Raw genomic sequence first — 22209 nt, 5'->3', positions numbered from 1 at the left:
ATTAGATAAACACTGGATAAATCTTCAAACATCTTTAGAGGGTGAAGGAGGGATTGCCAGGTAGGGATGTTGTCTGCAGGTCGATAAAAGAGATCTTTCCGGCACGTGGCAATCCTGAAAGCTGAATGTCATTCACCCAATTTTTCTGCATCACATTAATACATACAGTAGTCTGTTTCCTGCTATGGGACATTTTACACACTCAGTAATTCCATAATAATGTAGGTTAGTGTGTGTGTGTGTGTGTGTGTGTGTTTTTTTTAATTAAGTAATAAAAATCAATTTGCGTGAAAAGCAGAATATAGAAACTGGAGGATGTTGTTTTTTCCCCAATGCCATGCAACGATATCCTGCCCCAGTAAATATCTGATGGGAATTCATAATCATCTTTAGTTTAGTGGACTAATTGGCTTGGCTAGAGAATCCATAAATAGGCCAAATAACGATTCACAAGACGATCTCATGCAATTAACATTTAATCTTCTGACTCAATTCTGTCCCCAAATATTTCTCAAAATATTAACGAGAACTGCCAGCGAGACATTTTAATGGTAGGCCCAGTCTTCTCTAGAAGCACATTAGCGGGCCCTGCGGTCCCATTAGATTCATATTGGCCTTCCCTTCACTGTCCCTCACAATCAATACAAAGACCTTATACATAAACAAATCCATTAATGTGGAAGGGCATTGTTGCTCTTGCCAAGTTGTAGATATCTGTCCTCCTTTTGTATGAACTAATCATTCCTCTTCTGCATGATGAATACCCTGCATGTCCACAAATGACACTGAAAATAAATAGGATAAAAGTATATTATAAGCCCCTTCATCAGTAGAGGGGGGCTAAGGGTTAAAGCATTCTATCGACCAACACTTGACCCAAATCTCCTATCAAACGGGCTCTCATATTACATCCTTAGAGTATTTTTTGTTGAGCTGCCTTTTCCGCTATCCTGAGATTAGAAGTAGCATCTAGAACCACCCAAACGCCTCGAGTGGGCTTTTCATCCCCCCCTAGAGAGCAGAAGATGGATCCATACATTGATGGGCCCCATCTGTGGGCCTCATCAATATGACAGAGGCTTAACAAGCCATTGAAAACCAACCGTAAGTTCTTCTTGGTTCTTGGTTTGGTTGTGAGCTGGAGGGCTCAGGCCAAGATGTCTCGCATCTCCACCGCCAGTGTTGTAGCAACGTTACAGACACGTGCTACCGGCCCACTCCAACATTGAGTTCCTGTTCTGTCCAGTGTACCCAGGTGTTGGTGGAGTGTCAGGGAAAGTGTGAAGGAACGCATCAAGTGCTGACTTGAAAGTAGCCAGAGATGTGTGCGCTTTGATGCTAGGAGGGACCACGTTATACAGTGCTGAGGCTCTCGAGGCGAATGAGTGGAACCTCAAGGTGTTAATGCTGCTGTATTTCGAGGATCCTATAGTGGTCGTATGCAGGAAGTGCCGTGCCGTGAGGTCTCGCGAAAGTCGAGGTTCACAGCATTCGGGATGATGTTGTTGTAGATCTTCCAAACTAGGATGATGCTGTATCGCTCACGCCGCCGTTGGAGGGAGTACATGGATAGGCGATGGAGTCGATCCCAGTAGTTTGACGATCCAAGTCCCTGAATCTTTGCAGTAAAGGATCTTTGGACTGCTTCAAGTTGGGTAATATCGCACCGTCTTTGTGGAGCTTAGAATCATCTGCAAACACTTTGATTTGTGGCAATATATAAGTGATAAGTGGCAATGTTAATATAGGATTCACACGTGTTCAAACGGTGTGTACGTGTGTGTTTGTGTATGAACGATTCCAAAGGTTTTCTTCAATATATAACTTTATTTAAAATAATGTTACAATTTATTACTCTACATGACATTTTTTAGACAATTTCTTCTTTTTTCATAGATTGGTTAGTAAACCGTCATTCATTTTTGACCGATATAAAACTCTCTGTATCTGCATCAGCTTTTAATTCACGTCTTTAGACCGTTGACTAACTATGACACTTGATTTTCCTCTCACATAGCTCGTCTCCATATAACCAACCCAACAACCACCTTCCACACACACACACACACACACAGATGATTGACGGACCCCTCCCCACCCCCACCCAAACAAACTACACTAGGATTTCTGCCTATCCCTAAAACTCTGCTGAAATAAATTAACATTTTGAGACAGAGAACCAGGAGTGCATTTTTTACCCAAAGAATATATTCAAATCTTTAACAATAATTTACAAGTTATGCTAAGCACAAAGACATACAGCTTTTTTTTCTTCAGTTCTGTCAACCTTTTTTGTTAACTAATGTCGCTGCCTACTTGCCACGGACAAAGCCTTGTGTGCTGCTGAAAAGCGAATTCATTAGAGCGAGGCGAACCACTGGAAAAGCCCCACCTGGCTACGTCCTCCGTGTTAGTCAGCGGCACCACGCTTCAGTAGAAGAAAAAGAGCGAGAAGCCTGTTGCTCGAATGCCCTTGAAGCGAAAACAGCGTACGTTTGCAAGGTCAACGCATAAGCTAACCTAAACACACAGTGGCTGCTGGCGGACTATATACCGTCGGGGGGGGGGGGGGGGGTGATGGTGATGCCAAAAAGGAGAGATGAGTTAAAATTTATAAAAAAGGAATTCTCAGACGCGCATTGCCGCAGTCGAGGGTTGAGTGTGATGTGTGTCGTGGCGCACACAGGGGTGATGCCACGGTGACGCGTGTGCCGACGCTGTTGGCCTCTCGTTCTGGCTGCCCCGTTACTAGGACAATAACACCCCCAAAAAGGAAATCCCCTAAACGATTGGCGCCAGAACAGTGTGTGCCTGCATGAGCACACGCTGCGACATTGTGTGCGCAAACCAATGTGGCAGAAAAATCTAGGCTTTGATGCGGATGGCAGAGGATGATGCCAGGAGATGACAACAAGAGCCGCATGGACGTGTATTGGACCGACAACGAAAGCGGAAAAAAATGAAAAAGCGACCGAAATGCATAATCTCAACCGACAGCTTTTTTACGCAGACTCCTTCATTCATCCTCTGGCCGTCAGCAAGAGTGCGAGGGAGCTTAATCTCAGCAAGGTGGAGGCCACTTCTGGCATGCGGCGTGACAAACAGCCAACAGGAGACTATGACATAGTTTGTATTGCTATATCATTTACCGCTCCCAGCCCCCGCTCCCCCTAAAGACCCTGGGTTCCAGAAGGGAGGGAGACAGAGCGAGGGGGATGCACAGGCATTGTAGAAAATGCTGCCTTGGCATCCCCCTCACAGCAGAGGCCAAAGACAGAAGTATGAAGGAGAGAGACACACACAGACAGAGATCAGGGGCACAAGCGCACGGACACACACACACACACACACACACACACACACACACACACACACACACACACACACACACACACACACACACACACACACACACACACACACACACACACACACACACACACACACACACACACACACACACCTCGGCTGGCTTTAACAGACTCGTCAGGGCCACAAAGCAGGGTGCAATGCTGGTACAGAAATAAAAGGTAATGAAATAAACAAAGTACATATATATAGAACATTAAGAAAATAAAACAATTTAAATACAAAATTATACCATATTTCTTTTTTTTATAGAATGTATAATATGTTTACCATAATGTGATTAACTCATTCTGAAATGTGACATTAAAAACAAAAAGACGCAAACCAAGATGAGTTTAACCTGAATTATTCATTCGTTATTTTCGGAGAGACTAAGTGCGAGGGGTTTATTTTCGTTTTTGATTATGACTGCGCGACGCTGGATAAATAAAGCACTATGGAATTAAATAGAACACTTAATATATTAAAGACACTGCATCCATCCGTCCTCCCACAACTATTAATACTCTCAACGCAGACGAGGCATACAGCGCTCTACGGAGCTAGCCTACGAGAGAGCGATCATGTCCAAATTAATGTAAAAGGTAAAATGTATGCAGTCTTTCAAAATTATCGAAATACACTTACAATGTATTTACATTCAAACAAAACGAACAAACACTAAAAAACGACATGCGTTGACTGAAGGTAAAACAAGAATCGCTCCTGGCCTCCCCCTGGAGACACGCGGAAACACGCGCACACACCTAATACTGCAACCTGTGAGTGGAGGACCCCCATAGCAGTCTGCTGTCGGGCCTCAATACCGTGTTTGCCTTTTCCCTGCTCTCACGTTTAAATAGTTGGGAGTGAAGACTGGCTCCGGTGGAGCGGTACTACTGTGAGGGGCCGGGGGGCTTAGACGTCAATGGCACGGTGGAAAATGACCTCACCATAAGTCCACTGTGTGGGTTGACAGCCGGCACGACAGGGCAACCGTTTGCGTTCACACACTGCCCTCTGCTGGCGCGTTGAGGTAACCGCAGCCGAATCGACATTGATCAGCAGCCTCTACGCTCTTCTTAGGACTACAACGGTCACGTGAAAGAATAAGTACAGACAGCTCCCGGCCCTCCCCTGCACCACTGAATGAAAAGTAAAACACTTTACTCAACTGATGACGTTGACTCAAACTCCAACCTAAGCATATGCTTCTACATTGTGTGTACACCAGTCGACCGCAGACAGACACCCAAAGGGACAGGGGGACAGACACGGCGGATGGGTGGGTAGGGCGGGCTGTAGGAGACGAAGCAGCCACCCTTACGGCTCAGTTTCCGCTTGCTTTCAGTGCCGTTCGATTCTGTTATTCATTATATTGTGGGAATTTTAATCAAAAAAATATTAAAAACAAAAAACGGTTTTCTGGCGAAGCGACCGTTGTGGACGTGTTCCTGGTGGAACCAGGGACCAGTTGGCCTGGGGCGACGGCTCCTCTGCAGCGGCCAGCGGCGCTGCACTGGGACACTGCCTTGGGCACGTCTCTCTGAAGTGTAGAGTAGGTGAACTGTGTGCTGCTTGCATAATTCTCGTCCGTCCCATCATGTTATTTGATGCATAAATGGAAATAGTGGAGAAGATATGGGCCGGGGGTGGAGGGGTCCTCCATTTTTTTCAAAATGACAAAGCCAGTATTATTCCCCTTCTGCCTCCGTCTAGGCTTCCTTCTGATGCGTTTCCTGCTTGCATGCCTGCTTCACGGCCGCGGGCTGGGTGTGAGTAAGACCCCTCCCGCAGCAATAGATCATACAAAGGGTGTCCTCTCGGTTGTCCTCCCTTCTGGTTGTTTTTCATTCAATTGCCGTCTCTGCAAAACCCATCGTGACGTCCTTTGTGTCTGACGATGCAGATGAGGAGGGGGAAGGGGGGGTGGGGGGGTTGTGACAGCAGTAATAGCTTGAATGGAGAGGTTCTAGTTCCCATGGCGATTAAGTTCAGGGGTTTGTCGTTTTCTTTTCTTATGTTGTTGGTTTTGTTTTGTTTTTTTAGGAGGTGGCGATCTCGCCCCCTAGGTGGCGCCATCCCTTCTGCTGCGTCTTGAGGGGAGGCAGGTACTCTGTGGAGGGGAGGAAGAGGGAACCACAGAGAGAGAGTTGGAAGGGAACCATGATCATCCGCTCAATCACTCATGTCATGTGCCTTATGTAACCTAGCAACAGCAGACGGTCCTAAGTACTGCAATGCTGGGGGAAATAAATATACAAATCTAATCAAATTGTGGACTGTGACCAGAAACCTCTCCCAGTATGGACATACTTGGGTTTACTTGAAAACCTTTTGAACGTTTCCTTTAAAAAATGCCCTATTCATCTTCATTTCAACAATTATGTTACCTTTATTTTCTCAACATTTTGAGGGGAATGCTGACCAATACATTATACTTCCATTTTTACCCGTGTCCGGAGTTTTAGTAAATAAATACGTATTAGGATACATATATACCAATATGATCAAAATTTCTCTATGATTGTCCTGATGAAACACTCTCCCAGAAGGCCTGTGTTTTCCATGGGCCACTGCTGTACTTAAACACAGACTATAGACCTTCTCTGCTGAAGCAGGTTGATATGCCCGAGTTATTACATAACTATAGTCTTATGCATTACAGTACAAAGAGCGAGGAAGTGACATCAGTAGTATGTTCTAGATCACACGGCATTGTGATACTATCAGCAGGGACTTTTGCATGTTAAGCATTTGGTGGTTTTTGAGTCCGTCCCATTCTCTAAAGCATTGTTAATATTATTAACATACCATCCTCCCTGGCCAGGTCTCCCGGGTCAGGTGAGGAGGAAGTAGCCCCACAGCACTATGCTTACGCTAACATTACAACGTACCAACAGGGTACCGTAGCACAGCCTGCAGTCTTCTGCATGCAGTGGCTGCGGTTGTATGCTAATATTGCCATTCCCCCAAGGTCCTTCCACGCTGACCTTTGAAAACAATTAACTGTTGTGTGGTGGGCAGTAAAAAGGGATTTAATATCAAGCCGAACAATCGACTAAATATTTTCAAAAGCAGATGTTTTACTGACAATGATGTTGGTTGTCGATTTGTCCAATTAGACTCAGTCGACACACTAAAGTGCGATTTTAGATTCACAGTGTGTGCGTGTGTTGTTCCAATGTCAGTCAAACGCCACAGGGTATTTTTTCAGGCTAGATGGTGCGTTGTGTTGCTGGTTGGTTATAATAAATAACCAGGACTGACTGGTGTTGTGACATTGCTCTTTTTAAATAAAGATTCAAGTGCTCCTGCATGACGACGTGTTCTCACCACTGTCAGTGCAGTTCTTGTTGTCCTTGTCCGACTCCTCCTCCTCCACCTGACAACAGATCATCACGCAATGAGAAATACGTCAGAACAAACAAAAGAGTCTCCCGAGCGGGCCTCGCAAGAGCCGCTTATCTCGCTTCTATTCTGAGGGAGCCAAGTTTAGCCGTGCATTGTTGGAGGAGCTCTGAGAATGCGAGAGGAAAGAGGCGTGGCCCCTACCTGCTTCCGCCACTTCAGCTCACAGAAGACTCGCTCAAAGCACTCATGCATGTAGTTGAACTGAAGAAAGAGAGACAGAAAGAATCAATAATAAGTAAATAAATACATGAATAAAACAATACCTTTACAACAAGCGGATACTAAGTATGAGCCAGCGGAGACATGTGAAAGGAAACAGGCGTCCATTCCACAGATTACGGCTGCTTTGTTGCTTGACACACACACACACACACACACACACACACACACACACACACACACACACACACACACACACACACACACACACACACACACACACACACACACACACACACACACACACACTAGTCTCTACATGTGGTTGGAAAGGAGTTTAGTGTCATGTGACACGCAACCAGGGGAAACAATGCACACGATCATGTGAGACGCATGCCTAACATCACTAAGCAAGCATTTACCCTGAGTGGAGCGGCATTTGTTTGGGGAAGTGATTGATGATGACATTATCATGAGCTATGGAATGGTGCACAATGGTGTACAATGGAATCTACGACATTCCATTGTACACCGTGGCATATTTTTGTAACCTAAGTAATGCTTGCGCAAATCAAGAATGAACAGCAATTGCCTCAGAGCCAGTATGTTTCAAAATACTGGAAAAACATACTGGCGTGCAAGGCTGCTCCTGTCCACCTTTAACCCCAGGTGGTGACTCACATAGGGCGTGAAGATTTTGACCCAGCGCGGCTTCTTCTCTCCCCGGGCGTACTCGAAGCAGAAGGCCACGCCCTCCTCGTCCGTGTCCCACCGCTGCATCTCAGCCCACTCGAACGCGATCACCTGGTTCTGGAGAGGAAGAACACCGAGGGAGTCAGTCCCTGCAGTCAGTCAGTCTGACGTTGAAGTCAGTCAGTCAGTCAGACCTTCCAGTTAGTCAGTCACTCATTCCCTTCAGTCACTCAGTCAGCCAGTCACTCAGTCCCTGCAGTCAGCCAGTCACTCAGTCCCTGCAGTCAGCCAGTCACTCAGTCCCTGCAGTCAGCCAGTCACTCAGTCCCTGCAGTCAGCCAGTCACTCAGTCCCTGCAGTCAGGTGAACCCACGTCTGTCTGCCTGCCTGCCGTCTGTTTGTCTGTCTGTCACACACACCTCCAGCGTGCCGTCCTCGGTGCAGGCGTGCAGCTTGAAGTGCTGGATGCTGATGGCCGTGATGACGTGGCCCTTCCTCCGGGAGTCACAGGAGCAGTGGGGGAAGAGCAGCTCGTTGTAGCCCTCGCAGGAGCGCAGCAGGCTCAGGTACTGCAACGCAACACAGCCGAGTTCAGCCACCGCACCGCTGCCCCGACACACGCCCCCATTACAACACTACCTTCGGGGCATGCTTGGCATAGTCCCGTTCGGTTCTGAAATGGAATATGCTACATTCAGGAATCTAAATACTTTGTTTGTGTTTGGGTTGTACCGTTGTTTGTATGTTTTAGTTGTTTGGGTGGTCGAGTTGAATTGCCTGTGTTTGTATGGTTAAGTTGATTGTGTTTAGGGGTGGTTCTGTTGTCTGGGTTTGGGCGGTTCTGTTGTCTGGGTTTGGGCGGTTCTGTTGACCATGTTTGGGCGGTTGTGTTGTCTGGGTCTGGGCGGTTCTGTTGTCCATGTTTGGGCGGTTTATTTGTGCTGGTAGTGGGATGGGGAAGGCCAATGCTCCCCCACACCCTCCAACCCCCCAACAAAGACAGCCCTGTGGGACTGACCGCAGTCATCTTGCGCTGCTCTGCCAGCTTCTGCAGCTGGTAGGAGTTGTCCTCCATCTTTATGAATCCCTTCTTCACATCGTCCAGCGCCTGCAGGTGAGAGGAGGGGGACAGAGCATGTCGGGATCAAACACTGCCACCGTTTCTGACCATCACCAAGAGTGTATTATAAGACGTACGGTAGAAAGCCTGAATGTATATGGGACTGAATGACAGAGTTGCCATTGGGCTAGCAGTAAATAGTTTAAAAAGGAGGAGCTTGATAGCCTTAACCTGCAAATGAATATATAGATTCCCAACCAATGCAGAGCTCAAAAATATATTTACAAATAGATAACAGTCTAGCCAAGTGGCCCCTCATCCCATGAAGAGGTGTTCCGTGTGGAACACAGGCAACTAAACATAATAAACACAGTCTTGGTAAGGATGGATAATAACTACAGTCTTGGTAAGGATCGATAATAACCACAGTCTCGGTAATAATAAATAACAACCAGTCTTGGTAATAATTAATAATGCCCAGTCTTGGTAATAATTAATAATAAACAGTCTTGGTAATAATAAATAATAAACAGTCTCAGTAAGGATGATAATAACCAGAGACTTACTGATGGATATCAACATAGTAAGATAATGACGGACAGTCAGTGGCAATGATGGACTATCAACATGGTATGGGTAGACGGTCACTAGAGACTATCTAATGATGGATCCCCATAGTAAGGTAGCCTGATGATGACATGGGTCCCCACCTGGTAGAAGCAGTAGTGCAGGGCCAGCAGGTTGTCGCGCAGCAGCTCCTCCTCCTCCGTGCTGAACAGCCACTTGCGCAGCGCGAGGCACGTGCCCGGCACTGCCGACGTGTAGTTCTGCACATACAGCTTGTGGGGGAACTCGTTGGGCGCCAGCTTACGCACTGCCCAACCAGACAGACAGACAGACAGAGAGACAGAGAGACAGACAGACAGACACAGACAGACAGACAGACAGACAGACAGACAGACAGACAGACAGACAGACAGACAGACAGACAGACAGACAGACAGACAGACAGACAGACAGACAGACAGACAGACAGACAGACAGACAGACAGACAGACAGACAGACAGACAGACAGACAGACAGACAGACAGACAGACAGACAGACAGACAGACAGACAGACAGACAGAGACAGAGACAGAGACAGAGACAGCGACAGAGACAGCGACAGAGACAGACAGAGACAGAGGATAAGTCAACAAGAATTGAAAAAGGGGAGAATGGGGAACAGAGAGGTGCGGACCCATTGGAGGAAGGGTCCTTTGCTATGAAAACCTGCCATCTAGTAGAAACTCAACTCTTTGTTAGCTGGTTGGCAGGCTCGCAAATGGTCTGCACCAACTGACCGCCACAACACTGTAATAAGAGCCGTGCCAATGTTCCTTTCTTATATGGCAGATGTCTCATCTAGCAACAGTAGGTGTCACATCACACTACAGTGGGGGACACATCACACTACTGTAGGTGCCGCATCTACCCCCAATCTGTGTAGCATCAAGCGACAGTAGATGTAGCAGTGAGCTACAATAGAGGTAGAATGTGGCTACTGTAGGTGTAGCATCTAGCTACAGTAGATGTAGACTCTAGCCACTGTAGGTGTAGCATCTAGTTACTGTAGGCGTAGCATCTAGGTGAACTTACAGCAGCTAGATGCTAAACCTATGTGTCATTTTTATCTTTGCATTACATCTGGATACAGCCGTATTTCTCTTCCATCAGCATCCTTGATTTCCATACGATTGGACTAAATTACCTGTTTGCATCATCCCCCCCCACATCAGCTTATTTGACGTATAGCTGTATATACTTTATATTGCCCTTCAATAATTGTTTGACCGTAACCGAAGTTGCTGCAGCGAAACTATGCCAGCATCTGCTGGCACAGTCACAGCCTTAATGATATAGTGCAGCACTGCACCTATGGCAGAACTATCCCGCAAGCATGAAACAGTATACACAATATGCATTGCACTCAATCTTCAATGCTGAAAATAGAAGCAATACTACTTGAGGGAAAACAAACTTTACATCTTTACTTTGTGAAAGGTGCACAGTAACCTTCTTTGAAGCTGAGGGTGCAGTATAAGCCCATGACCAGCCTCGATAAAATAGAGTTATTTTACCAAACGACTGGTTGATGACCTCAAAGAGGGCGAAGTAGCTGGCCATGATACTGTCCATCCCCACCTTCATCATCAACGTCTGAAAGGAGAGGAGAGGTAGGAGATTAAACCACAAACATGCAATCCCTGCATCACTTGGGATTTGCAAGCAATTATTGCCGCGTTTCCACTGCAGGGTGCGGTACGGTTCGGGTCGCCTCAGTCGGTATGGAGGGGGCGGTATAGCCCAGCTCAGTTCCGAGGTCGCGTTTCCACCGCCGACAGTACCCTTTATGGTAGGCCGGATGTCGATCACCGCGGCAGCTACGTAAACATCATGACATCATAGCAGCGCGACAGTGTAGCCTGCTCAATAAAAACAATGGAAAAGTTGAACGCGACACATTAAACCAAGAGCTACCATGGAAGTCGTACAGCAACAGTTCCTGGCCTTTATGCTTTTCATATGGCAGTTAATCAACTTCTGAATGCAAGCTTTGTTTAATAATAATAATACCTCGAGGCTATTGTTTGTTTGTTTTTATCCCCACATCGCCCGGAAGTGACGATTCTGTCGACCAATCAACGGAGGGGGTGTGTAGCTCGAATTTTCTGGCACCCTTTCAGCAGCCCAGTACCCCAACGGAGGAGTACTGAAGACGAGGGCAAAACGAGTACGGCTCAGTCCGGGTCACGCCCACTTTTGGCGGTGGAAACGCAATCCGTACCGCACCTTTGCGAACCGAACCATACCGCACCCTTCAGTGGAAACGCGCCATATGTCTACTCTTAGCACAAGGTGGTGTATTTTAATCTTTGTCAGAGTGAGTGAGTGAGTGAGTGAGTGAGTGAGTGAGTGAGGGAGTGAGAGAGAGACACTCTACCTGGTAGACCTGGTCTGTGGTGCTGTTCTTGCGTATTCGAACAGAGATTGTAGTCTTGTCTGGAAGCGCTATTCGTAGCTCCACGTCTGACACGCCGTTGTAATTCTGCACCCAAACAGTTGGTCAGTCAATTAATTATAAGCAACAAGCCCAAGGGTATGAATTGGAAAGGTTGGCACATTAAGGAAAAATTATCTAAAGAAACCAAGCTCAAATCAATTATTGCAAAATTTAAAATGTGAAATACTGCTTTTTGGTTAATAAGAGGGAGGAAGGGCTGTCAGATTGGTGGTACACACATTTTACCTACATAGTAATGAAAACACCAAGCGTACCTCATCAGATTCAGAGAGGAACTCTTGCATTATGTCGCTCTCCCCGATCACCCGCACTGAACAGACTGGTGCGAGAGACACAAAGAGAGAAAGAAATAAAGAGAGAGGAAAAGGAGAGAGGAGGGGCAAACGATTACCAAAACTAAGTTGGAAAATGAACGAGAAAAGGTGGGTACACATGTCATTTGGTGTGTATCCTGTGATCATATATCCAGCGCCCACACCAGCACACATGAAAAACGCGGTTAATTCAGAAGCAGTTTAGTTTTGATAAGAGATGGCTGACAGTGACAGACAACTGGAGGGCAGATGTGATTTTGAGTCAGCTGTAAACGAGTCCTACAATGAAGGTGCTTATTTGAACTGGTTGTCCTGTGTGATAAATGTGTAAGGAACAGCCACGATAGTGGTCAGATTCCCCGGCCTCGCCCACATCACCCGCTGTATTTTTTAACAACGGGGGAGCACAGAGTGGTTTATGATGGTGATAGCAAAGTCACAAACAATGATGGTTACTTTCATCGATAACATTACTGTTTTATTTTTTTTGCTTTGAACATATTGCTTTTTCATGTTAAGCAAACACCTAGCCGATAGTTATTCAAAGCGCATTGATTGGGAACTGATAAAAGGCAGAGGATGTCCCGTATTAAAAAATGTACTGACCATCAGCAGTTGTTTTTTTTTCATTCATAAAAGAGATTCCTTATCCATCATGGCGGCGCTAGCCAACCCTACTGGCCACACACACACACACACACACACACACACACACACCTCTCTCCAGGTACTCCTCCAGGCCCCGGCGCCGTGCGTCCAGCTGCTGCTCCGAGAGGGAGAAGGGCCACTTCCCGGGCAGCTTGGGGAAGGTGTAGGTGGCAAACTCCCTCTTCAGGTTCTGGTGGAGGATGGAAAACTCTCGGTAGCGCTTGGAGCACAACTGTCTGCCGGACATGAACACGTTGTACACCTGCGTGGACGGAAAGCGGCGATGGAAGGATGGAGAGAGGAAGCGCGAGAGGGAGAGAAAAAAAAAGAGAGGAACGAATAAAAAGAATATTATACCTACATATATGAAACATCTTTATTTCCTTTTTTACTAAATAGTCCATTTATTTTTCCATATAATATCACCGTATATTCAAAAGGTGCTCCGCCGGCCACATTGTTTTCGCAGTGCATGAAAAAGTAAAAGCAGGCAGGTCAGCCTGGCGGGAGTTTACTCACCACAAACCTCTCGGCGTGCTGCTCCACCTGCTTGTAGCTCGGCACCGAGATGGGCACCGCCTGCTTGTCCCCGTAGTCGTAGGTGGGGTTGATGGCGCCCTCGTCGCCGGCCTCCAGCCCCTCTGCCTCCTGGGCCGGCACCGACAGCACGGCCAGCACCAGCTCCTTCTCCCCCGCCCGGATCAGGTCCACCACCTGCTTGTGCGTGGCCCCCTCAACGCTCACGCTGTTTCTGTTGAAAGACGCGGGCAGTGAACAGAAAGGACAGGGGCCATGGAGGGTCGATGGCTTCATTTGTTGTCTGAACCCATTTCCTTGTTTTTTTCCTTCAAGGCGATAATATTTGTATGACAGTTTCTCGCTTTTACCTAGTGTTTTGTGAACACAACCCCCTGCCCTTTGGGAGATTGTTTTGGCATCTGTACGGCAGTGAACGACTTCAAATGCTAGGGCCAAACTGTATATAATGAGGGCGTTGACAATACCACATTGGTGGCTCTACATTCAGAGATCCATCCAATTCACGTGAAACTAAAATGCTAATAAATACATGTAACAGTCCCCTTCCTGAAAAGCTTGACTTCTGCAGGGGTTGAGTGCAACAAAGCCAGCTGGGGAGCCTCTTTGATAGCCTGTGAGCTACCTAAATCCTTGGGGCACTTGCTGAGGCCAGATGGAAGCAGCATCAGGTGTCCCTGCTAACGGTCGAACGAGGACCACGAGACAGAGGGAGGGAGAGTGAGAGAGGGAGGGAAAGCCCATGCAAGGATCCGTTTGCCCTACGGAACACGTCTCACCGTTTATTCACTCAAACCAGTGAGGCCCAACAAAACGCGTTCTTCTTTTTGCATGGAGATGTAGACGGACCAAATGCATCAGTTGAATGTAGGAAGAATGTTTCAGCATTTCTCTGTTGATTTCTTCCTATCCCCTAAAAACACCGTACTTCATGTCCACCTCACAGTTGCAACTGCACTTAACACAAAGTCATTTATTATTCGAACGTGATTAATATTATTTCGTTAATTTCATTCAAATCCCATTCAAGTTGTTTCCAATTGTCTCCCCATCACCAAGTACAGTAAAAATCCACAACAAATCAATAACTGATTAAATGCAACAAACGATGACGAGTCAGCAGAATCCAGTTTCATCAATGATTATACCAGATAACAAATGCCCTTTGTATACAAATTGACAGCAGAAAACCTGCTGACACATTTGAAAGACGACACCTGATGACTGCACTTAACCCTCTCTTGTTTCATGTCTTAAGTCTCTGTGAGATGATCAGGGTGGTAAATGTGTCACATCGAAACTACGGAGCAGGTCGTGTGACTGGAGAAGCTCAGCAGAAAACACTTTATGCCATCTCAGCAAATCAGTGTTCCTTGTTCTCTCTTCACTTCTTCTTTAAAAAGGTCATGCTTTGGCATCCTATATTAGACACATAATAAACATCAATGGGATACCACTCCCAACTGAGAAAACGTTGGTCTGCTACTCAACACTGGACAGCGGGTGTGATGTCAATAGTGTCACCATCACAGGAATTAAATATCTCTCGCAAATTCACATATAGCCTGTCTCTGATATTCATTGTGCCAGTACAGTATATTGTGTCAACCATGTTCAATAACAGCGTCATAAGAAACTAGAAGGTCCTATGGCCTTCCCTTGAGGATGACGTGAACTTTAAGCCAATCAAGATTGCAGGGCCCAAGCAGCCATTTGATCCCAGGAAGATGATTTCTAAGTTCTCCTTGATAAATCCTAAGTATGCCCATTTTCATTAACCTGGCAGTGAGAATCAGCTTGCCACTTAAATGTACTCATAATTGGGTTGAAATTTGCTTCACAAAGAGCTTGATGCCGAACAAGCCTCTCGCAGCCACATGACATATTGCAGAGGGACAGGATTGAGAGGATTCTCATACGAATGATACTGATATTTGGGCATGGAGTAGAGGGATACAAACCAACAGCTTGGGAGTGGGGCATCCACCACAAATGACAAATAAAACTAAAGATCTGACAATTGGATCTACTGACGTTAATTCTCCTGATTTGGACATAAAACAAACTACATTGTTTTTAATCAAACCGGAAAATGTTAAGGGCTTGGAAAGCACATAACATGTATTGGGTGCTTATTACATAGTAACTAACACCGTTACGTGGGAACTGAACATAAACAATAATGGCTTAAAGTAGGACTAGTCACAGGCTATTGTTGTCTGGTCCATTACAATTAGATCCCAAAACAGAGCCAAATATGAATTGAATCGGGATTTAAAAGTTCGAACAAGCGACTGCGCCAGTCGGGCTAAACAAAACATTAGCTGCCAGGCTAGCCGCAAGAAGCTAAAGCTAATCAACATGCACAGCCCGTCTTCAACTTATGCAAGCACATTCGCTTGCTTCTCACAATGACACCAAAACGAACTGACACAGTAATGGGATTGGGAACACAAACACCATGTCATTACCCTGTATTCCAACAATACATTTGCTGGTAAAACGTTGAGATAGCTTTGTATTATCCTGATACCCAGGCATCTCCGTCTTTCGATGGAATGCCTGGGAACGGGATGCTCCAAATGAGCGATACAGGCACCAGTGGCAAGACAGGGCGGGACTTCGATATATAGGTACAGCGACAAGAGTCAAATATCCGTTTCTGTCAAATCTTTCAGGTAATGCTTGGTCATAATTTATTTATTCTGTGGGTCATCGTTATAACAGTAATATTCTTGCTCAGGGGACTTAACGGTCCTACATTGATCATAGGAAGTTATAGACCGGAAAATGCGCTGAGGTCGACCGGGAAAACGCTAAAATTCAGGCTCCTCTCTCAGCCTAGATTTGTCTGGCCATCAAGCGTTAACCAATTAGCTACCTGCCTGCGAACATAGTTTGAATAGATTAATGCACACTTACACTTCAAGAATCCTGTCACCCTTCGATATCCCAGCCCGGTCTGCTGCACCCCCGGGTAAAACAGCGCTGACATGCTGAAGTGGGGCATACAATTCCCCATTGATGCTTCGCAGTTGTCCTCCTTCGCTCACTTGACCACGAACATTGAAACCATAGCCAGATTCCGACTTGACAATCCTCACTACCCTTGGACCTGACGTCAGCGTGGTTACATTCTGACCCGCGGTACCGACATCAGGTCCGTTACGGGTTGCTGGAGGGAGAGCCGACTGGATTTCATCGCCTTCTACATCCGCCATCTTTTAAACAGGGCCTAACCACCCCTCCACTCCGTGTCTTCTAGCAATTTCAAAACAACACACGCTCTCTCTGTCTCAGGCTCAGCTTCTCCAGACCGACGCCGTTGTTAACCCCCCCCCCGCTCTCAGTCGCATCACGAGACACAACCCAGCCGCACAGTCAATTCACCGAAATAACGTTGAAATCTGAGGCATCGCGGGAACTTTCCCCGCGAGTACATTTTTTAGGGTTCTAGCAATTTAACCAAAAGTTTTAAAAACCTCTCTCTCTCTCTCTCTCTCTCTCTCTCTCTCTCTCTCTCTCTCTCTCTCGCTCTCTCTCTATCTCTATCTCTCTCTATCTCTGTACTCAAACCACACCAGCTACACACACACACACACACACACACACACACACACACACACACACACACACACACACACACACACAGACACACACACACACACGCACACGCACGCACTCACTCACTCTCTGGACTCAAACCCTAAACACCATGGTACACACACACACACACACACACACACACACACACACACACACACACACACACACACACACACACACACACACACACACACACACACACACACACACACACACACACACAGAAGTGGGACTGAAGTGCCAAAATTTATTTTTACTTTTGCTCTTATGAATTAGGATTTTCAGTGTGTCATATTGGCCTACCCCTCATCGTCAAGTGTACACAGTCAATACAGCAATGACACATTAGTCGAGTAAATCATCTTATTAGCGGCATCATCCACTCAATTTAAAATACAATGCGATCCTTTGTTCCCTGTTCCGCGCAAATGGTTTAACCTTTTACTGGAAATTATGCTTGAATTGCATCAATCCTATTATTTTGGGCCACATGAGGTTTGACCCCTGTGGTGTCAAATCTGAATGCATGTGGTTGCCAAATTGTGGATGCTACATGTATGTGCTGCTGGTATCTATCCAAAATAGTTTCAAGCGTTTTATGTTGAAATTTACAGTAGCATGCATTCATTTGGGTAAAAAAAAGTAACCAAGCGGATGTTTTTGAATATTTTTTATTATGTTAGCAGTAGAGTACAGTTTACTCTGACTAGTTGGATCAATAGCTGCATTCAAATAACACATTATGACCACAAGATGGCGGTAATGCCCTACTGCTTTGTAAAGAACTCATGGCAAATCATTGTTACGGCAGCCATGAAAGTCATGTACTCCTGGAAATCCACCAACTTGTCCTTGTTATGGTCCAGGTCATCCATTAGTTTGTCTACCTCACCTGGTTTGGATGCCTGGATGAGAAAGGGACAACAATCCAATTGGTAAAAGAGTTCAGTTGGTTAAGCAATTTTAATGCAAATGTGGAAATGCACGTACAAAAAGTGTTTCACAATAACATATACCCTCTTTCACATGGGTTGGGGTTAGGGGGGCTATTATAGAACGTTGAATTTGTATTAAGAGTTCTTACAGTTATTGATAATATTGCAAACTGGCATCAAATCATAAGAGCAAAACAGCACAACAGGATGTTACACATTTCACCACAAACATGCCTACGTAGAACCACTTTCCCATGACCTACCGCTATTAAACCTTTCAGCTCAGTTTGAATCAGTTTTTTAAGCTCCGGCTTGGACAGGGTGCGTTTGTCCCCATCTTCCCCAGCATACTTTTCGAAGGTAGCGATGAGAAAACCGATGCTATCTAGAACAGACATGATGGTGGCTGGTTGAGAGTAAAGAGAGAAGGGAGAGAGAAAGAGGTTAAGGTCATCTGTGAAGAGAAACCTTGTGGTTTCCTTCACATTTACTCCAGAATATTTTCTGCAGTATGTATAATCTTGTGTCTACTGAGACACATATCTCATCTAAACTAAAACCAAATTGCTACGGTGAACAAATCAGCTTCTAGCATTCTAAGGGACATTACTCCTCTCGTTTTTTCCAGTGTTATCATTTGATTTTCTCCAATGATTGATATAAATACACCACCAACCACCCCACGGGAGCAGCAGGTGTTTGTATCCTTGTTAGTTAGGTCACGGGTCTCACTATAGTCTAAAATACAGATGTAACACTGCCTCCTGACATAGGCTGGTGTTGCTACGGCAACAGCACCTCCCCAGGTAGGGCCAAGGAATACTTATGGGTGAAGTCCCAAAAGTAATTTCAAGATGGTTTACCTTTGAACAACCACGTTCCACGGGAGAACAAATATACAGTACATTCAGGAGAACGTGTTTCAAGAGTCACTCTTCCATAATACTGTGTTATAATAATTATAATTATATTATGAAAATATGAAAACGTTTCCGAAGGATGCAATTTACTCAAAGTATTATATGTGAAAGGGAAGTTCACTGAAGTAGTGTTACACAAGTCACAAAACATCAGCCTGCTCACTCAGGCTGGTTGAAGTTTTTTGTAAGATTTATTTCCGCATTCTTTTGCTTTTTTATTCAATGAAGATACAGTGAGTTAGACGGGAAGGTATGGGAGAGAGAGGGGAGGACATGCAGCAAATGACAGCGGGCAGGAATTTCAAATCAAAGCATCAATTATTTTCATTGCACTCACCAGAGTTGACCCGGGGCACGTTCAGAGCAAGCGGATGAGGAGGTGAAAGACAAGCGCAGTCGAAAGTAACAGGAAAAAGGCGGTTGGGATGCCCTATATATTGCCACACCCTTTATCCTCCTTTTATCACAGCCCCTCCTCACAGCCCCCTCCTCCTCTCTCCAAGGGGAGGTGATGCTACATGCTGGGCCTGCCGGATCCTGTATCTGAGCAGGATTTGAATTCCAAGATTTCTAACCCACTATCCAGTATTAATGTGTTCGGATTGTTGACCTGCAGACTGCTCTGGGTTTTAAGTTGAAGTCAAATGGTGGGCTGCCCCTTTAAGTGTGTTTGCTCGTGGACGAACTGGAGCTTGGCACCTCGACCAACTGCTTTTTTATTTTTTTTAAATCCTCCAGCCTCTTTCCAGCCACATAACAGTTCATTGTTGGAATGCTTGTGGCCCGTTTCAACATAATTGACGATAGTCACAAGTTCTGGGCGGCCTGTGTTGCTTTGCTTGCACGGAAAACAGTTGGAAGCAATAGTTGAGATAAACACAATAAAACCCTCAGACCAATAACTTGGTCGTGGAGGCTTTATACTCATGTCTTCTTCAGTATAACTTTTTCGAAATGACTGCTTGGTGGCTATACTTCCTTGAAGACAGAAGCGAAAAACTATATATTTTTATTGTTGATATTGGTTGTGGCAAGCCGGAAAATGCCCATTTCCTTTAGTAGACCATGCCCTCTCTCAAAGTAACAAACCAAACAATATCCCATGCTAAAATCAGACATCTAAACCAGTTTCCCACTTTTGAAACCCTGGGTCTTCAAAAAAGCGGTGAGGATCAAAGAGGGTTGTGTGTAGCCTGCGCTATGAAACCCATACACATCCACCCACATTCGGATACTCAATTTATCATTTTGCTCACAGATTACTGCCTTTTTGCGTAAGATATTTGCTCCTTCACCCAAGTTTTAAGACCTTCTAACAGAAACGGTTTGTGAGGTGAAATGGAAATGGAAAATTTGGTCCAGATGACTCAGCCTGCTGTGGTGGGATGTTTGGGTTCCCCCTCCCTCGTGCTATTTTTCTGGCCGTTTATGTAGTGACTCACTGCACTGTGCTCTAAAAACCAAACCAGTCCCAAATGGAGACTTAGGCAGAGAAAATGGCCACCGTTATGGCAACTATTAATTCATGATCATGCGCAAATTCATCCTTCGCTATTTGCTTTACATTTCATTGAAAAAAGGTATCTTCATAATATGCTTCTGCATGGTTTTCCTACACCTATACTTATGGAGCCTCATTTGGAAGTCTTGCCAAAATAGGAGGACACGTTTCACTTACTAATGGTGTACATGAATGGCTTGCATTTCAAACACTCTATATGCATGTCTTTTCCCTACCGTTTCTGCAAGTTAATTCCAGGCAATCTGGTTTTCTCACTCTTCCAAAGACATGTAGGTTGGCACTAAAGGGACCCCTGCCAGGTATGGCTGACATTAGGTTCTCTGTGTGTGTTTGTGCGTGCACAGGAGTGTGCACGGTGTGTACGTGTCTGTCTGTCTGTGTGTGTGTGGGGGGCCAAGCAACCGATTGCAGAATTCCCAACCATAAACCCTTTACATTGGCGCCACACCTTTAGCCTATTATCACATGGCTATTTATAAAATAAAACAGAATGCGTACAGACCTGTTTCTCAACATATAAACAGGTCTGTAGCCTCCTGTAAAGAGACCCCTGCCGTGAGGCATGGCTGACCCTTAATATCTAGTTTCCCCACATAGCTGAGCCATAAAGGTGGTGAGCTCACCGTCGACTTAACCAGCACTATCCAGATAACCCATCCGCACAAAGGGAAGGGAGTGGAACAATTTGGATGTATGTACCATACAGATTTTTATGTAAGCGATTGAACATGTGCTGTCATCTAAGATAAAATATGTGCTTGAGTTTTTGTTTACAGCAACACCACAAATAAATGGATGCAAATGAATATATGCACGTTAACATAGGGATTGAACTTGTGTGACTCCCCGTATAAATGTGAGGCAGTTGTTCTGCATCAGCGTAGAAAGTTCCTTCTTGCTAATTGTTGTGGGATCATCATCGCCTTCCCTAGTTGCATATTTCAAAAATGTACTCTATAAAATGGCGAGTCCGGTTTCCATTGAGGTTGGTTCTGCCATATTTCTCTGGTTAAGGACGATCGGTTGAGCTGGAAAGGAATTTACATTTCATCTGAATCAATATTTTACATTTTTTCTCAATCGCTTTGGTACATTTCTCAGATCAGAATTGAAATTCTCAAAACTACCTGTTCAATCTTCACATCTATGTGTCACTTGTGCACATCTGAAAAGCTGTTCCTCATTTCTTTGAACAAGTTGCAAATGCTTTGGTACATTCATGCAAATGATTATGTACATGTCGATCAAAATGTATTGTAATGGGTGTCTATTGAATAGTCTCACCCCCACAACATTTAGGCATTAGTTCATTGCGTAAGTCTTTACATGCAAAATGGTTGAACAAGTTGTCATAATATGTCAAGCATATTTCTATACATTTCCATTAGACTTTTTTTCTAAATCTGTCCTGAATTGGTAAATTGCTACCAGGTGAATCTTGACTTTCTCTAAAGAAGGGAAATGTGTGAAGTGTTAGATCAACCAACGATCAACCGGTTTACTGAAATAGGTCAAAGGTGCATCTCCTGAACCATGAACTGGCTAGTATTTATATAGCTGGAGCACAACACAATGTTACATTGTCTGACAATGGAAGGACAAGGAATTGGACAGGGTCAACAGCCAGAGAGAAGAAGAAGAGGAAGAGGAGTGAGGCTGCGTGAGAATGAGAATTTGTGGCCCAACAGACAGGAACGTCAGGAGGTGTAGGAAGACTGCACTGTAATTCATACAACAAAGCATGTACAGTTTACCCTAAGGAGATTTTCCTATGTTCACATTTCTAGCAATGACATGGTCCGTCAACAAATTACAGTGCAAACAGTCAAAGCGTAAATGTGAATCTTGTCCAGTCTCTTGCAATCAATCTCCCACATAGGCTACATTAAGGTGTAACTTACAATTTACAATAATTGTCTTCAAAACTTTAGCCATAGTTTACATCAGAACATCTCTCCAGAGTACACTGTTATATTGACAACATGAC

General features: G+C 45.1%; 2 protein-coding genes across 2 annotated transcripts; both read right to left on the bottom strand.

Annotated features, from left to right (window-relative positions):
• Positions 1 to 354: 354 nt before the first annotated feature.
• snx27a (sorting nexin 27a) lies at positions 355 to 16658 on the bottom strand. The gene is made up of 13 exons (XM_056582837.1): positions 16162 to 16658; positions 13222 to 13453; positions 12772 to 12964; positions 11995 to 12059; positions 11660 to 11764; positions 10797 to 10875; positions 9385 to 9548; positions 8633 to 8722; positions 8034 to 8183; positions 7603 to 7731; positions 6904 to 6963; positions 6685 to 6733; positions 355 to 5464 (listed from the first exon to the last, which is right to left on the bottom strand). Exons 1-13 carry the CDS (start codon positions 16458 to 16460, stop codon positions 5394 to 5396), a joined length of 1686 nt encoding a protein of 561 aa, XP_056438812.1. The 5' UTR covers positions 16461 to 16658; the 3' UTR covers positions 355 to 5393.
• Positions 16659 to 17500: 842 nt separating this feature from the next.
• LOC130375795 (protein S100-A6-like) lies at positions 17501 to 19145 on the bottom strand. The gene is made up of 3 exons (XM_056582888.1): positions 19038 to 19145; positions 18044 to 18186; positions 17501 to 17750 (listed from the first exon to the last, which is right to left on the bottom strand). Exons 2-3 carry the CDS (start codon positions 18176 to 18178, stop codon positions 17613 to 17615), a joined length of 273 nt encoding a protein of 90 aa, XP_056438863.1. The 5' UTR covers positions 18179 to 18186; positions 19038 to 19145; the 3' UTR covers positions 17501 to 17612.
• Between the last annotated feature and the right edge of the window lie 3064 nt (positions 19146 to 22209).

Source organism: Gadus chalcogrammus, chromosome 22 (genome assembly GCF_026213295.1).
Source record: "Gadus chalcogrammus isolate NIFS_2021 chromosome 22, NIFS_Gcha_1.0, whole genome shotgun sequence".
Taxonomy (NCBI): domain Eukaryota; kingdom Metazoa; phylum Chordata; class Actinopteri; order Gadiformes; family Gadidae; genus Gadus; species Gadus chalcogrammus.
This window is presented reverse-complemented; position numbering and strand designations above follow the sequence as displayed.

Excerpts from the sequence above, each read along its gene's own strand:
- snx27a (XM_056582837.1), bottom strand. The coding sequence starts at position 16,460 with ATGGCGGATGTAGAAGGCGATGAAATCCAGTCGGCTCTCCCTCCAGCA. Across the intron at positions 8,184-8,632 it reads AGCAGCGCAAGATGACTGCG|TACCTGAGCCTGCTGCGCTC; the intron begins GTCAGTCCCACA and ends GTTGCGTTGCAG. Across the intron at positions 6,734-6,903 it reads AGCTGAAGTGGCGGAAGCAG|GTGGAGGAGGAGGAGTCGGA; the intron begins GTAGGGGCCACG and ends ATCTGTTGTCAG.
- LOC130375795 (XM_056582888.1), bottom strand. The coding sequence starts at position 18,178 with ATGTCTGTTCTAGATAGCATCGGTTTTCTCATCGCTACCTTCGAAAAG. Across the intron at positions 17,751-18,043 it reads AGCTGAAAGGTTTAATAGCG|GCATCCAAACCAGGTGAGGT; the intron begins GTAGGTCATGGG and ends TTTCTCATCCAG.